Genomic DNA, 15477 nt, shown 5'->3' with positions numbered 1-15477 from the left:
ATTAGGAGTCTTTAAAAAATATCAATTGTTTGTATGGAAACATAACTAAATGTTATTTTCTTTATCTAAATTAAGAAATCTCTTGTTATTATGCTATTTATATATTTTTTCCGGTTCTTGTTAAAAATCTAATATTAATAGTATGAAAGTTTTCCTTTTCTTTTTTTCCCTAGGTTTTTTCTTAGCAACAGTGAATTCACATGGAGTAAATTGAAAAAGAGAAAGCCCAAATACAATTGGCTATTTAAAGCACATTATGATTTAAAGCTACTTTTAAAAATGAGAGAAGGAAAGTGGGATGGGATATGGGGTGGTTTGATTTTTAAAACATTATTATTATTGGTTACTGTTGACATACTTCCTCTGATTCTTAGGGGGTAAAAGTGTTGTTTTTAACCTGGCAAATGCACTCTTCAGAGATCCTTTTCCATCCCATCCACATGGAGAGGTTAAAGGTTCAATTTCATGGCCTCTATGCAGGCAGTGCTCTCTTTCACAGAAGGCAAGAATATTACCTGAAGGATAGAATGCAGTTGGACAACAGACACATTCTTATTTCTCTTGTTTTGTCCTACTTTTAACGACCCTCATTAAATACTGGGCTGAAATATAAATTAAAAAAACACGTTGGAAAGGATGTACAACCGAAGGCTGTGTATGTATATACAGTATGTCAAAAAGCCTTTATTTTTATACTTTAAATGCTCTAAATTAATAAAGAGTAATAATTACTATGTTATCTTTCATTTTTTATTTTCAAATGTTTTAGTGACACAGCTTCATGGTAGGAATATCTTGTAGTGGTTAAGAGCGGGTGCCATCTAGAACATGCAGATATTTTTGTTGACTCGAGCTACCGAAGCAGCATCGTTTCAGGATGCGTATATAAAATTAAGTTTGGTTATATCAACGCCAAGGAGATAATTTTTGGAGTGCATGTTAGTACAGGAATCTTTGGAAATGCTAAGAATGTACTTCTCCTTTGAAACATTTTCCCCTTCATAATACCTATTCTAACACTGCAGTTAGTCGACTTCACACCTGAAACCGTCACTTAAAACTAATAATCTAGAAATTTAGTTTTATTCTCAACATCATTTTTAAGAATGGCATAGGTAAGAGTTCTGAACAAAGGTATTTGATGCAAATACAGATAGCACAAACGGGCCCAAGGAGTGGTTCGAATTTGTGATTTAGCATGAAAATATTTCCGCATTAAAACTTGTTTTCAAAGGGAAAGTAGTTTAATATAATTTCATGTTTTATATTTGTCATAAAAGACTTCAAATATCATGATTTTAAAATATTAACAGTGAAAAATATAAAGTAGATTTAGGAAAATATAGCTGAGATGAGTATTATTACTAAAAGAAACCAACAAACTCACATTTTAACATAAAATTTTAAAAGGTCATTTTGATACACTTTAGAAATATCTTCCTTGTATATCATTAAATACCACTTATGGAGGAATTTAATTCCTTAAAAAAACTGTTTAAATTTTGGCTTAATTTTTTTTCCCTTTTAAGCACTTCTTGACCTTTTGGGAGAAAATAATCATCAACACAATGAATTTTCCTTGTGAAGCCTTGTAAGAGGAACACAGGTCATAAAATTTACATTGCTTTTAGGAAATAGATCTGATTTCATGCTGTTTTTCTATATTCAGTTTATATACCTCATTGCTTCATAGTAGTAATTTTCTTCTCACAGTTTTCTTCTCACAAAACGACAGTTTCTAATTGTCTAGAGATAATTTTTGAAGTATCAAAATAGGTTTTGTTCTTGAACAAACTGTTTTGCCCTCTATAATTGTGTATAGTTGTATAATCATAATTTATCATTGTATCAGCTCAGCTGATCGATATTCTCTTCTTCTCATGGTGCTGTATAATGAATATCCATTATCACAAGGGGGAAAAAATACTCTGTAGGCAATCACCAGTTCTCCTGAAGCCATGAATAGGTGTATTCATAAACCAGCAGCATCACTGCACCACCTAGAAAAGAAAAGAGCTGGTTTTTATCCCAAGTCCTGTGAAATCGTGCTGTCTTTCCCACTGGGTTTCTGAATCCCTGGAGTCCGATGCAGCCTATCAGGCAGAAGCCATTCAGAATCATCAGTTCTCAAGCTCCAACACACAGAAAACTACTGTGGAAAATTCTCAGAGCGAAATCAAGACCATCTTGAGTCTCTAACTACATTTTTTCCCCATGAGTTTCTGTAACTTTCATCATTTCTCATCAGATTCTTTTTCAGGCACTTTTAATTTTTAAAAGTAAGTAAATACAGACACATTTAGTCATGTAAGGGCATGTGGCTTTCCCGCAAACTGAAACCTTCAGATTTGTCATATGTAGGCAAAGGATTTATCTTTTTCAGTTTATAATTAGCATTGTTGTCGTTGCATTCAAGAAGGAAATCTCTAAGATGGTGCTGGATGCGTGAGCCTGGTTTTCTCGTACAGCTTTCAAACCGGATTACAATGTGAAAAATAGCTTCTGAGTACTTTGAAAATCTGTATTTCAAAACTTAGCTAGCTTTCAACCTCCTTTTGTTGCCTCAGATTTTTGTTGCCTTCATTCCTTTCATCTGCCTCAGATATATACGGATTGCACTTGAAAATTTGGTAGTCGGGGTTGAGTGTCATAAGACCATCATTTATCTTGGAAGAGAAGAGTTATATAACTGGCTGCAAAGGGGCTTGCTATGTAATATGTCAATAGGACTATGATATGGAAAACAAGCACTGAGGCTGCTGAATACTTAGACGTCGGGAGAAGCATTTGCATGTGGATGATTCTGTGTTCTGTCTGATGCAGTAAATAGCACATATCCTGTGCCCTTTAAGATATTCTCTATCCTTTCATGTCTATGTGAACAATATTACAAAATCAAAGTGTGGACAAACGGCAGAAACTAACACAACATTGTAAAGCCCAATTTAAAAAAATGTGGACAGATATCCAGAGTACAACTTAGAGAAGACTTGGCTGCATGAACAGAAGACTGGCTTCTGACAGAAAGAAACAGAACTTGATTTTGATCTTATTTTGTACACACTACCATATATATATTTTTTTAATCTACAGGCCGCACATGTTTGTGTAACCTTATACCAAAGATAATTCTCTGCCTGTAATTTTCATTTTTAACCCCTGAAGATACTCTAATAGCCCCCTCTCAGCTGCTGTAGCCCTATTGGCTCTGGCAAACAAAAAGGGATGCACTACGGAGGGTTGTTAATATGTATGTAATTGCTCTGTTTACTCTTATTAACTGTTCACCATATAAGACAAGAACACGCAGAATCGGGTTAGTTTGCAGCCTAGTGATATTTGGAGTTTAAACCACAGACTTCAAGATTCTTCTTTCATGGGAGGTCCTGATCATTAGACACGTAGAGCTGCTAAGGCTGTTATAAAAATAAGATGGGGGCTTCCCTGGTGGTGCAGTGGTTGAGAGTCTGCCTGCCGATGCAGGGGACGCGGGTTCGTGCCCCGGTCCGGGAAGATCCCACATGCCGCGGAGCAGCTGGGCCCGTGAGCCATGGCCGCTGAGCCTGCGTGTCTGGAGCCTGTGCTCTGCAACGGGAGAGGCCACAGCGGTGAGAGGCCCGCGTACCGCAAAAAAAAAAAAAAAAAAAAAGGGATGCTTCTCTAGAACGAAGGATGAAAATGCCAGGTTCACCCTTCTTTTCTTTTTTACTGTCTCTCGCTCTTCCTCTTTCTCTCTCTCGAAAAAATCTTATCCTTAACTCAAAAGTCCTACCTTTCTCTCTACACCTTTCTTTCCTTTGAGGTTGCTAGGACCTGTATGTTTGGGATGAGAGTGGAGGCCATGTCCTTGAATGAGATTTCCAGTTATTCACAATTTTGTTTCGCCTGGACAGTATGTTCACAAGAACACCTTTCATTGGATTTAACACCACAGCAACTCAGGACACCTCATGCAAAAAACACTTAAAAAGCCAACCAAACATTTGCAAGCCTCTAACAAAACCTGGGGTCAGATTATTTAAGAGTTTTGGATTAAGGTTCCAGTCAATTACTGTTTTAGCTAAACTCTCCCTGATCGCTCTCCCTTTTCAGGCCCATCCCGTCCTGAGAAAGCTGGATTAGGGCCAGTCCTATGATTTTCTCTAATACTAGGTCTACTAGGAGGTTTATACTGTGTGGTGAAGGAAAAACACCACATTCTTGAAGAGAGAGTGGCACAAAATCACCAATATTCTTTGTCATTGGGGTCGTGTTGACACACGGGCCAGTAACAAATAGAAGGCAGGTCTGAATCTCAAATGTGAAGCAAAAATCCATGCTTAAATGCCTAAAAGGCTGGGACAGATGGACTGGGAACTGTGGAAGTGTTTTCAAAATATACAAAAGTATGAACTGTTCACGAGCTTCAATTTACAGACTGCTGTTCTATATCTCACGTTGGCAGAAATGCTCGTTCACTGGGCTGACATTTAAAGGTAAATGTGCATGTGTGTGAGTGTGGCAGGGGAAGGGGACATCAGTGTTCAAAGGGAAGATTGGGAAAGGGAGAAAGGGGAGGAGTAGGGGCCAGTTCTGGGGAAGATTTCCAGGATGTCTAAGAAGGTGAGTGTAGCCTGGTAAAATAATACGTGTGGTCTAGCGCATACTTCTGTACTTATTCACAAGGTTGCTTATAATCCAAGACTATTTGCCCAGGTGGTTGAGTCTGCAGCAGTTGCTTTCTTATCTATTTACACAGAGGCAGCTGACTCTCCCTGTGGGAATGACAGCCGGCTTTTTGTGGGCTGGCATCCTGAGGTAAGGCCCCGAGCCAGGAGCCTCCACCATCATGCTGACAGGAGCTAGGAAGGTGAGCGCCAGGCTGCAGCTTCTCCATTCTTGCTTCCCAGAGGCGACAGTGGGGAGAGTTGCACTGGCTGTTCATGGAGACTAGCTGTCCTCCTTTTCTCCTTCTGAAGCGAAGCTGAGGCAGGAGCAAGAATGAACTAGAAGCACAGGGAAAGTTTTATTGGGCTGGTCCCTCACTCAGTAAAAAATCCTCCCTTTCAGCCAGAAGCGACTCAAACTCCGACTGGCTGTGCATCCTTTCCGATTGACTTAAGGTGGGCTTTGGCTTCTATTAGCCTCCAGTAAGGCCACAAATAGTACCTTATAAACAAAAGCAGAACGTTTCTAATGGACGCCTTTAGTGTCTTGAATACTCCCAGACAACTTTTTATCCTTAAGGTTTCCATGTTTCACAGTGTGACAAACTTTAGTTGTGTTACAGATAGACACAAATAAGATAAAAGGGATACTAGAGAAATAAGGAAGGAAGGATATAAGTAATGAAAACATTATTACCTGGTCCAAGCCTCATAATCTTGGGAAGCAGGCCTTTATACAAAGCTAAAATGCTAGAACCGGAAGGGAAAGAGCAACATTCTTATTCTGAAAACAAAATGCAGTTGTACCTCAGGTTTACTGAGATGCTGACCCAGCATTTACCCAGAAAAGTCATTTGAGAAAAATTTTCAAATCCCAAAACAGGCAGTATCGGGCTAAGTATTCTCTGCAGCAAATTGGATGAGAGGAAAGAATTAATCCTTTAATACCCAAGCTATGCTGATCTTGTCCCATCGCAAATAGGACTTTCATCAGCGAGATGGTTTTTGTTATCCAGACAGGCCTTACTTTCAAGACAGCTGTGTATATGGACAAAATGACTCTTGGAATTGAGTTTAAAAGACCATAAACGCAGTCCTCACAGAAGGAAATACGATGCAGTTTAGATCAAAATAATAAAATACTACTTGCTTACTTGAGAATAAGACCTGCTGAGGAAGGATGAAGAGACGAAAGTAAGACTTAAAACAAAACAGAAAACAGTAGAAAAAGGCACATACTTTAAATTCTTAAAAGAAAACTACCTTCACAGAACTCTCATGTTTAATTCTCTCAGGAGAATATAATTAGGTGACATTTTGATTAGATGTATAGTCAGAAGACAATTACTCTCCTGCCCACGTGGGAACAGGGCATATTATATGCAATAGCATATGTGCAAACCGACAAGCAAAGAGTTCACCTTGGGAAAAAAAAAAAAAAGTTCACCTTGGCATTCTAGGACAAACATACAGTATATTGAATGATCGTGGCTTATGTTTCTTGATGGCGTAAGAAGGTTTTGCCAACATCTCATTACTGTGTTATCTCACAAAGTTTCTCATCTATTCCCTAGAGCTTCTCAAACACACACCCAATTCAGGAGGGCTTAATGGCTCTCATCAAAATGGAAGTACAATATGGTTTTAGCAATGCTTCAGTCTTGCACATTTATTAAAATAAGAATGTGTTACCCTTCTTCCTGATAGACCGTGGCCATTGTTTTAAAACAGGTTCTGTACTTGATCTCTCCAGGAACTGGCTGAGGCCCTTGAATCCTACTTTTGGCAACATCAAAAGGGATGTTAATGACTGAGGCTATTGTGCCCGAGAGAAGACCAGCCCCAAATTTTCTCAGAAACTCCAAGGTTGGATCCTAAAAGAAAAGAAGAATAAAATAACAGAAAGGGAAGCGTAAGCCCCTAAGTCGGTTAAACACTATAAAGCAATATGTATTTAAGCAGAGCGTTGCACTCCCCGGCACCCTCCTGTTATTCCAGCGGAACACATTAGGATTTCCTAGGCTGGAACTTGTTTTCTTGACAATCCCATTGGCTATGTTTTTACACATGGTCTAAATTGCTGAAGTACACATTTCCTCACACAGGATTTATAAACACAGTTCATAAAGAAAGACTGGTATGGCATATGGGGATGATTTGTATAATTGGGCTTCACAATGTACTTAGTATTACTGTATCAAAACAGGAGAAATCCAAGCACACTATTAGCTAATTGGCCAGAATATTTTACAAATGACAGCAACTTCCACCATGAAGCCTACTAAAATGCTCATTTGTGTGTGGACCCCCAAATGTTAAATTAAATCAAGGCTACTCTCGGTCTGCTGCTATTCCCCTCCAGGTTTTTTGCATTTATTTTCACGTGTAGCTGATCCACTGTACTGAGAAGTGCTAGCTTCCTGTTATTAACAAACCAACTTGGGAAGGCTGCAAAACAGCCTGTGACATTCTGTGCGTTATAAACAGTAGTAAGTCGCTGGACTATTGGCTGAAGAATTTTCAACCCATTGTTCCTGAATCTTATTCTTCCTTCAATGGCAAAGGAAGAAAAGGTGAGAGACAGAGACAGAAAAGAGACAGGGAGAGAGACATACATGCACACAGAAAGGGAGGAAGAAAGAGAGAGAAAAATATTTCTTCTTTCCATTTGAATTTGGGTCCTTCACTTTGGTCTGATTTCATTTTCCACCCCTCCCTGCTCTGCTCCTGACATCAAAGTATTTAATTAGGTCTTATGTGGAAGTCACTTTCTTTTTGCCTATTTTTGTGCCTAGTGAGCTCACATTATGCTTTGTTACAATGAATTTGCTGGAAAGTTCTCATTTTGCTGTCAGCCTCAGTTCTTGCCCTGAAGAGAGGTCATCTCACAAACCGTAAGTTGCTGACGGAGACCTCCCCTATCCTTCCCCTGGCCTCTCTTTTGGTCAATACTTTGGAGGGATCTTCACAGAGGAACAATACAGGGTAGTGCCATGATGCTATTTTTATCCAGCAGGAGAAGTAAACGTGGGAACCATTCTCTGCTTAATAAAAAAAAAAAAAAATCAGGTCTGAGCATTGCATGCTTATAGCTTTGATGGAAGAAGAAAAATTCTGGAAGCTCTGAAATTTTCAACTGAAACAAGAGCCAGATACCATCACAGAAACTCCTATGTGGTTAAATATAAAAAGTGAGGGGTTCGGTAATAATTCTTGGATCTGGGCCATACAGGTGTCGGGTAGGTTTAAAGGGATTTAAAAACCAACAGGGTCTTTCAACAGGAAAAACAATGCAGTGATTGCAGTATGAGTGAGGTGTGTTTAAATAACTTCCCCTCCCCCCATTCTTTTCCCTTTTACAAGGAGAGAAAAATGCCTTTATGTTACCCTTCTCCATTCTGGCACAGAAGCAGAACTGGAGCTCGGGAGGATGGCAGATTCAGGGCCAGCTCTGGTTGTCTGACCTTGCACGAGTCACTGAATCCCATGGAGCCCAGTGTGTAGAAGGGATGTTTTTAACACCCACCTTAACTTTGTACTGCATGGTTTTTCTGAGAAATAAAAACAATAATAGTAGTAAAAGTGCTATGAATATTGTACAAGCCTGGCAGAAAATGGATAGTATTTTTATGTAACCTGTTTTCTAAAGTCTCAAAACACCTATGATGAGACCCTCTCATGGTGCTTCTGCGACACAGCCAAGGACAAGGGTGAAAGTGATGACTTGTATACGCACAATGACCTTTTGGGAAGTTCAAGGGACCCTGTCAATCACACAGCTTCTCCCACCTCCTGATGTGTTCGCTGAGGATTGGAGTTGGGGAGGGAGGAGAGGCTAAGACACTCAATGAAGGTCATTATGTTTGAGATGCTGTTGGGGACCAAATCCTAAGGTCTTCAAGCCATCATAGTGTTCACTAGCACAAGTGTGCATTGAACCCATGTTTTCTATTAATTTCCCAGCTCAACAGTAAGATCCCACAGTAGTTCCCAAATCCAGTTGTGCATCAGAGTCACCTGGGAGCTTTACAACATATGGATACCCAGACCCACCTCAGACCCACCTTAGGTTCCCAGATCAATCACCTGGGAAAGTACCTAGAAGTTGCTTTAAAATAAGCCCACGCACATATGGTCACCTTATCTTTGATAAAGGAGGCAAGAATATACAGTGGAGAAAAGACAGCTTCTTCAATAAGTGGTGCTGGGAAAACTGGACAGCTAAATGTAAAAGAATGAAATTAGAACACTCTCTAACACCATACAAAAAAATAAACTCAAAATGGATTAAAGACCTAAATGTAAGGCCAGACACTCTTAGAGGAAACTCTAAGAGGAAACTCTTAGAGGAAAACATCTTAGAGGAAAACTCTTAGAGGAAGACATCTTAGAGGAAAACATCAAACTCTTAGAGGAAAACATAGGCAGAACACTCTATGACATAAATCACAGCAAGATCCTTTTTGATCCACCTCCTAGAGAAATCAAAATGAAAACAAAAATGAACAAATGGGACCTAATGAAACTTAAAAGCTTTTGCACAGCAAAGGAAACCATAAACAAGATGAAAAGACAACCCTCAGAATGGGAGAAGATATTTGCAAATGAAGCAACTGACAAAGGATTAATCTCCAAAATTTACAAGCAGCTCATGCAGCTCAATATCAAAAAAACAAACAACCCAATCCAAAAATGGGCAGAAGACCTATATAGACATTTCTCCAAAGATATACAGATTGCCAACAAACACATGAAAGAATGCTCAACATCATTAATCATTAGAGAAATGCAAATCAAAACTACAATGAGGTATCACCTCACACCAGTCAGAATGGCCATCATCAAAAAATCTACAAACAATAAACGCTGGAGAGGGTGTGGAGAAAAGGGAACCCTCTTGCACTGTTGGTGGGAATGTAAATTGATACAGCCACTATGGAGAACAGTATGGAGTTTCCTTAAAAAACTAAAAATAGAACTACCATATGACCCAGCAATCCCACTACTGGGCATATACCCTGAGAAAACCATAATTCAAAAAGAGTCATGTACCAAAATGTTCATTGCAGCACTATTTACAATAGCCAGGACATGGAAGCAACGTAAGTGTCCATCAACAGATGAATGGATAAAGAAGATGTGGCACATATATACAATGGAATATTACTCAGCCATAAAAAGAAACGAAATTGAGTTATTTGTAGTGAGGTGGATGGACCTAGAGTCTGTCATACAGAGTGAAGTAAGTCAGAAAGAGAAAAACAAATACCGTATGCTAACACATATGTATGGAATCTGAAAAAAAGAAAAAAAAAGGTCATGAAGAAACTAGGGGCAAGATGGGAATAAAGACACAGACCTACTAGAGAATGGACTTGAGGACACAGGGAGGGGGAAGGGTAAGCTGTGACAAAGTGAGAGAGTGGCATGGACATATGTACACTATGAAACGTAAAATAGATAGCTAGTGGGAAGCAGCCACATAGCACAGGGAGATCAGCTGGGTGCTTTGTGACCTCCTAGTGGGGTGGGATAGGGAGGGTGGGAGGGAGGGAGACACAAGAGGGAAGAGATATGGGAACATATGTATATGTATAACTGATTCACTTTGTTATAAAGCAGAAACTGACACACCATTGTAAAGCAATTATACTCCAATAAAGATGTTAAAAAAAAAGAACTTTAGGACTTCTGACATTGCCAGGCTGAGGGCCCATGTCTGGGAATCACTGATTTTGATATTCCAGGCAGGCAAAGCAGATGGTCAACTGCTACCCCTCTGGGCATTCTAGGGAGGAGAAAAGTCTTTTGGGGATGGCCAAGAGCTATCCCTCACCACCCGGCCTCTGGGCCCCTTTCCAGCCTCTTCCTCTGAGTCCATGGTCTGCTCTAGGCAGCAACCCAGACTGGGATCGGATGCGCCAAGGAGAGCCCTGCCAGCTCACCTCTGCTTTCTTTGCTGCATGTCATCAACCATCCTCGGAAGAACACAGTCCCTCAAATGCCCCTCCCCTTCATCCCCCTCCGGCTGCTCTTGCTACTTCTTTGGCTTTAGCTCAGGTTCCCATTACTTTCACCAAGTCTTGCTTTCTTCTTGCTTCTATCATCTGTTCTTCACAGTGGCACCAGGGATTTTTTTTTTTTTAATAAAAACGTATCTGCTTCTGGTGCCTCCCTACTCAAAGACCCTCAACCCTTCCCCACAGCACAGAGAGTAAAGCCAAAGCTCCTCATTGGCCTTTGGTTTGTTTCCCATGATATGCTTTCAACCTACCTTTCTAGCCTCAAATTCTACACCTCTACCCCCAAGCCAAACTACACTCATGCTGGTTAAATCATAATCATGCCCATTTCTACCGAACACTTTTCTAAGTCCATGTGTTTTTTCAAACAACTCCCACAACCTAGAATATCATTCTCCATCATATTCACAGATAGCAGCCCCACTCTTTATGGTCCAGCTTAAATCCCACCTTGCCCAAGAGACTTCCGTGGATCCCCATCAAAATTGATTTCTCCCTCTTGGGCACTCCTGAAACACTGCCTGATCCTCGATCGTCCTTGCTCTGGCTCTCTTTGTGTCTGGTTTATTTTTGTGTGTATCGATCTTCCCTGCTGGAATGTGAGCTGGCACAGAACAGGAGCATGTGTTATTCCTCTTTGTGTTACCTACTAGGCAGTGTGCACAGTAAGTGCTAAATAAATGTCTGCGGATTAGCCTATCACTGTAGTTTATCTTTGTAGAAACAATGAGAATCAGGCTTTGACCTTAATCACTATTTCTCAAAACTCAGTATCTTCTACCCTGTAAATGAACCCCTATTAGAACTTTATGTTTCTGTCTTTCTGCCAGGAGGCGTTAACATGGGGACATGACAAGGCATAGGACATTTGCAAAGTGGAGTATTTCCAGGCAAATGAATTGAGACTCTCAGGTCATAGAGCCAGGCCTGGGCTTGCCAGACCCCATTACTCAGGGACTCACAGAAAAATACATGATATGGCATCCTGTGACCAGATTTTAGCAAAAGAATGCAGTGGGCACAGAGTAAAGTCTTGAAATATTACTCTTTGGGCTGGCTCTTCTTTCTTACACTTCCTGATCTTTCCCCTAGTAGGGAGAGGCATTCACTTGCCTCAAGAATGAGGATTGTTGTAGCAGGACTATAAAGAGAGAGCAAAAGGTAATATTTAGTGTTTCTGGTTTTCAAATTAGGCTCTTCAGTGTATTATATCAGTTAATCTTCACAGTCTTTGGGGTAAGAACTATTATTTTTATTTCTATTTTACAAATGAGTGAACTGAAAGCTTAGGTGTAAGAAGGGAATTTTTGTTACACCCAAGTGAACCCAAGACTTTGCCTTAGGGGATAGTTTTTCTACTGATACGCCTAAGGGTTGGTGGGTGGGTTGTTGTGGGAGGTGCCTGAGAACCTCCTGAAATTATAAGCAATGGTTCTGGGTATGTGCAGATGGGCTTTTCAGGAGAAAATGTCTATAGATTTTATCAGGCTCATAGAAGCTTAAAAACATCTTCATCAAATCATTTCCCCTACCAATAAATTCATAAAGTAAAAAAAGGACAGTGCAGTGTTGAAAACATTGGGGCTGAAAACAGAAAGCCCTCATTTTCATGGGCGTTATCAGGCAATTCACCTTAGTGAAAAGATTTCTGCAAATATTTCCACTCTGGACTTAGGTTACTCACACTTCAACCATATCTATGAACTCAATGGTTCTCAAAGTGTGGTCCCTGAACCACCATCATCAGTATCATGTGAGAACTTAGTAGAAATGAAAATTGGGGTTTTACCCCAGGCCTACAGCACCCCAAACTCGGGATGGAGCACAACAATCTGTCTAAACAAGTCTTCCAAATTATCCTGATGGATGCTTGTCTGAAACCACTGCTAAACTGAAGCTTATGGTTCATCTTTTTGGATCCTTGGACTGGATAAATGATGCTCTAAAAGGATCTGGATGTGCTAGGAAGCATTTTAAAGCCTTCTTTGGTGGAAGCAGAGCTTTGTTTTTTAAGGCTGCAGAACTGAACACAATGCTATTAACTCTGTTCACCTTTTCCTACCCCAGGTCCATCCAAAGCAAGAATGCACATCTGTGAGGTTGTTGGGTCTGAGTGAAACCTATCACACAGTTTGAATGGGTCATGCCGTACTGGCAATCAGTGAATCATGCCAGCATTTCTGTCAATAACCATAATAACAAATAACAATAAAAGTAAAGAGAAGTAATAAAATAATGTACATGGTATGATATTTGTGCTATTTTTCATAATTTTCATTAAGAAAGTTAATGGTACTGTTAATAATAGTTACTTATTGATAGATAATTTTATATGAAAAAAACATTTACAAAATCTATATATCATTTAAGAACCCTATGAATTAAGTACATAACACCATTTTACAGATAAGGACATGAAACTTAAAGAGTTAAGTCACTTGATCAAGATCACACTGCTTATAGGAGGTGGAGCTTGGATTTGAACTCAAGTTCTTCAGACTTCCAACCATTGTTATATTATATCCCATTCATTATGTTATATTCCTTCTCATTCACCATTCATTTGTTGTATAGTCATCCAACATACATTTATTGTATGTCTACAAATGCCTGGTCCTACAGTGGGTGCTAGAATGGAGTGTGAAGGTAAATGGTCCAGAGAGGGGATAGGGTGGCTTTATAATGAAGTATCATAGTACAATGTGATGAGTACTGAAATGGGGGTGTGAACAAAATGCAGGGGTAAACATGCAGTAAAGAGAAGGGAGTTACTTCTGGACTTTCACTATCAAAGTTCGATAAGACAGTACCTAACTTCTGCCTCTTAAAAACGTAGTCACTCGTTCGGCTTTATGAACTCAACGGAAGACATCTCATTATTACAAGTCACCATGCATTAGCTAAATGGTTAGCCTTCTGGCTTGATTATCATATTACTTGAAATGTCATTTTGCCCTTTCCATTAGTTTATTTTAAAAACTGGACAAAGATGATGATGATAATGATAAGACACGATGTGCTAGGCACTGTGTTAAGCACTTTCTGTATATTTAAGCCTCAAAATATTGCTGAGCAGATGAGGTATCTGAAGCTTACAGAAATTGTCTACCTTACAAAGAAATATAATTTTATTTATTTATCTATTTAAAGTCTTATAAGTATAAAAGGTTTTTACAAATTTTATTTTTTTATACTGCAGGTTCTTATTAGTTATCTATTTTATACATATTAGTGCATATATGTCAACCTCAATCTCTCAATTCGCCCCACCACCACCACCCCACCCCACGCTTCTCCCTTTGGTGTCCATACGTTTGTTCTCTACATCTGTGTCTCTATTTCTGCCTTGCAAACCGGTTCATCTGTGCCATTTTTCTAGATTCCACATGTATGCGTTAATATACGATATTTGTTTTTCTCTTTCTGACTTACTTCACTCTGTATGACAGTCTCTAGATCCATCCACATCTCTACAAATGACCCAATTTCACTCCTTTTTATGGCTGAGTAATATTCCATTGTATATATGTACCACATCTTCTTTATCCATTCATCTGTCGACGGGCATTTAGGTTGCTTCCATGAACTGGCTATTGTAAATAGTGCTGCAATGAACATTGGTGTGCATGTGTCTTTTTGAACTATGGTTTTCTCTGGGTATATGCCCAGTAGTGGGGTCGCTGGGTCATATAGTAGTTCTATTTTTAGTTTTTTAAGGAACCTCCATACTGTTCTCCATAGTGGCTGTATCAATTTACATTCATATCAATACTGCAAGAGGGTTCCCTTTTCTCCACACCCTCTCCAGAATTTGTTGTTTGTAGATTTTCTGATGATGCCTATTCTAACCAGGATGAGGTAATACCTCACTGTAGTTGTGATTTGCATTTCTCTAATAATTAGTGATGTTGAGCAGCTTTTCATATGCCTCTTGGCCATCTGTGTGTCTTTGGAGAAATGTCTATTTAGGTCTTCTGTCCATTTTTTGATTGGGTTGTTTTCTTAATACTGAGCTGCATGAGTTGTTTGTATATTTTGGAGATTAATCCTTTGTCCATTGATTGGTTTGCAAATATTTTCTCACATTCTGAGGGTTGTCTTATTGTTTTGTTTATAGTTTCCTTTGCTGTGCAAAAGTTTTTAAGTTTCATTAGGTCCCATTTGTTTATTTTTGTTTTTATTTCCATTACTCTAGGAGGTGGGTCAAAAAAGATCTTGGTGTGATTTATGTCAAAGAGTGTTCTTCCTATGTTTTCCTCTAAGAGTTTTATAATGTCTGGCCTTACATTTAGGTCTTTAATCCATTTTGAGTTTATTTTTGTGTATGGTGTTAGGAAGTATTCTGATTTCATTCTTTTACATTTAGCTGTCCAGTTTTCCCAGCACCACTTATTGAAGAGGCTGTCTTTTCTCTATTGTATATCCCTGCCTCCTTTGTCATAGGTTAGTTGACTATAGGTGCATGGGTTTATCTCTGCGCTTTCTATCCTGTTCCATTGATCTATATTTCTGTTTTTGTGCCAGTACCATATTGTCTTGATTACTGTAGCTTTGTAGTATAGTCTGAAGTCAGGGAGTCTGATACCTCCAGCTCCATTTTTTCCCCTCAAGATTGCTTTGTATATTTGGGGTCTTTTGTGTCTCCCTACAAATTTTAAGATTTTTTGTTCTAGGTCTGTAAAAAATGCCATTGGTAATTTGATAGGGGTTGCATTGAATCTGTAGATTGCTTTGGGTAGTATAGTCATTTTCACAGTATTGATTCTTCCAATCCAAGAACATGGTATATCTCTCCAACTGTTTGTGTC

General features: G+C 39.3%; 1 protein-coding gene across 2 annotated transcripts in view; it reads right to left on the bottom strand.

Annotated features, from left to right (window-relative positions):
• Positions 1–632: 632 nt before the first annotated feature.
• SLC25A21 (solute carrier family 25 member 21) overlaps positions 633–15477 on the bottom strand; it is a 518924-nt gene continuing 504079 nt past the window's right edge. For both annotated transcript variants that reach the window (XM_082835287.1, XM_082835288.1), the window contains 3 exons: positions 6339–6520; positions 5344–5396; positions 633–2000 (listed from right to left, as the gene is read on the bottom strand). In XM_082835287.1, coding sequence (XP_082691413.1) covers positions 1939–2000; positions 5344–5396; positions 6339–6520 — 297 coding nt within the window. In that variant the 3' untranslated portion in view covers positions 633–1938. The remainder of the gene's footprint in view (positions 2001–5343; positions 5397–6338; positions 6521–15477) is intronic.

This window comes from Leucopleurus acutus, assembly GCF_964270905.1.
Source record: "Leucopleurus acutus genome assembly, chromosome: 1".
NCBI lineage: Eukaryota > Metazoa > Chordata > Mammalia > Artiodactyla > Delphinidae > Leucopleurus > Leucopleurus acutus.
This window is presented reverse-complemented; position numbering and strand designations above follow the sequence as displayed.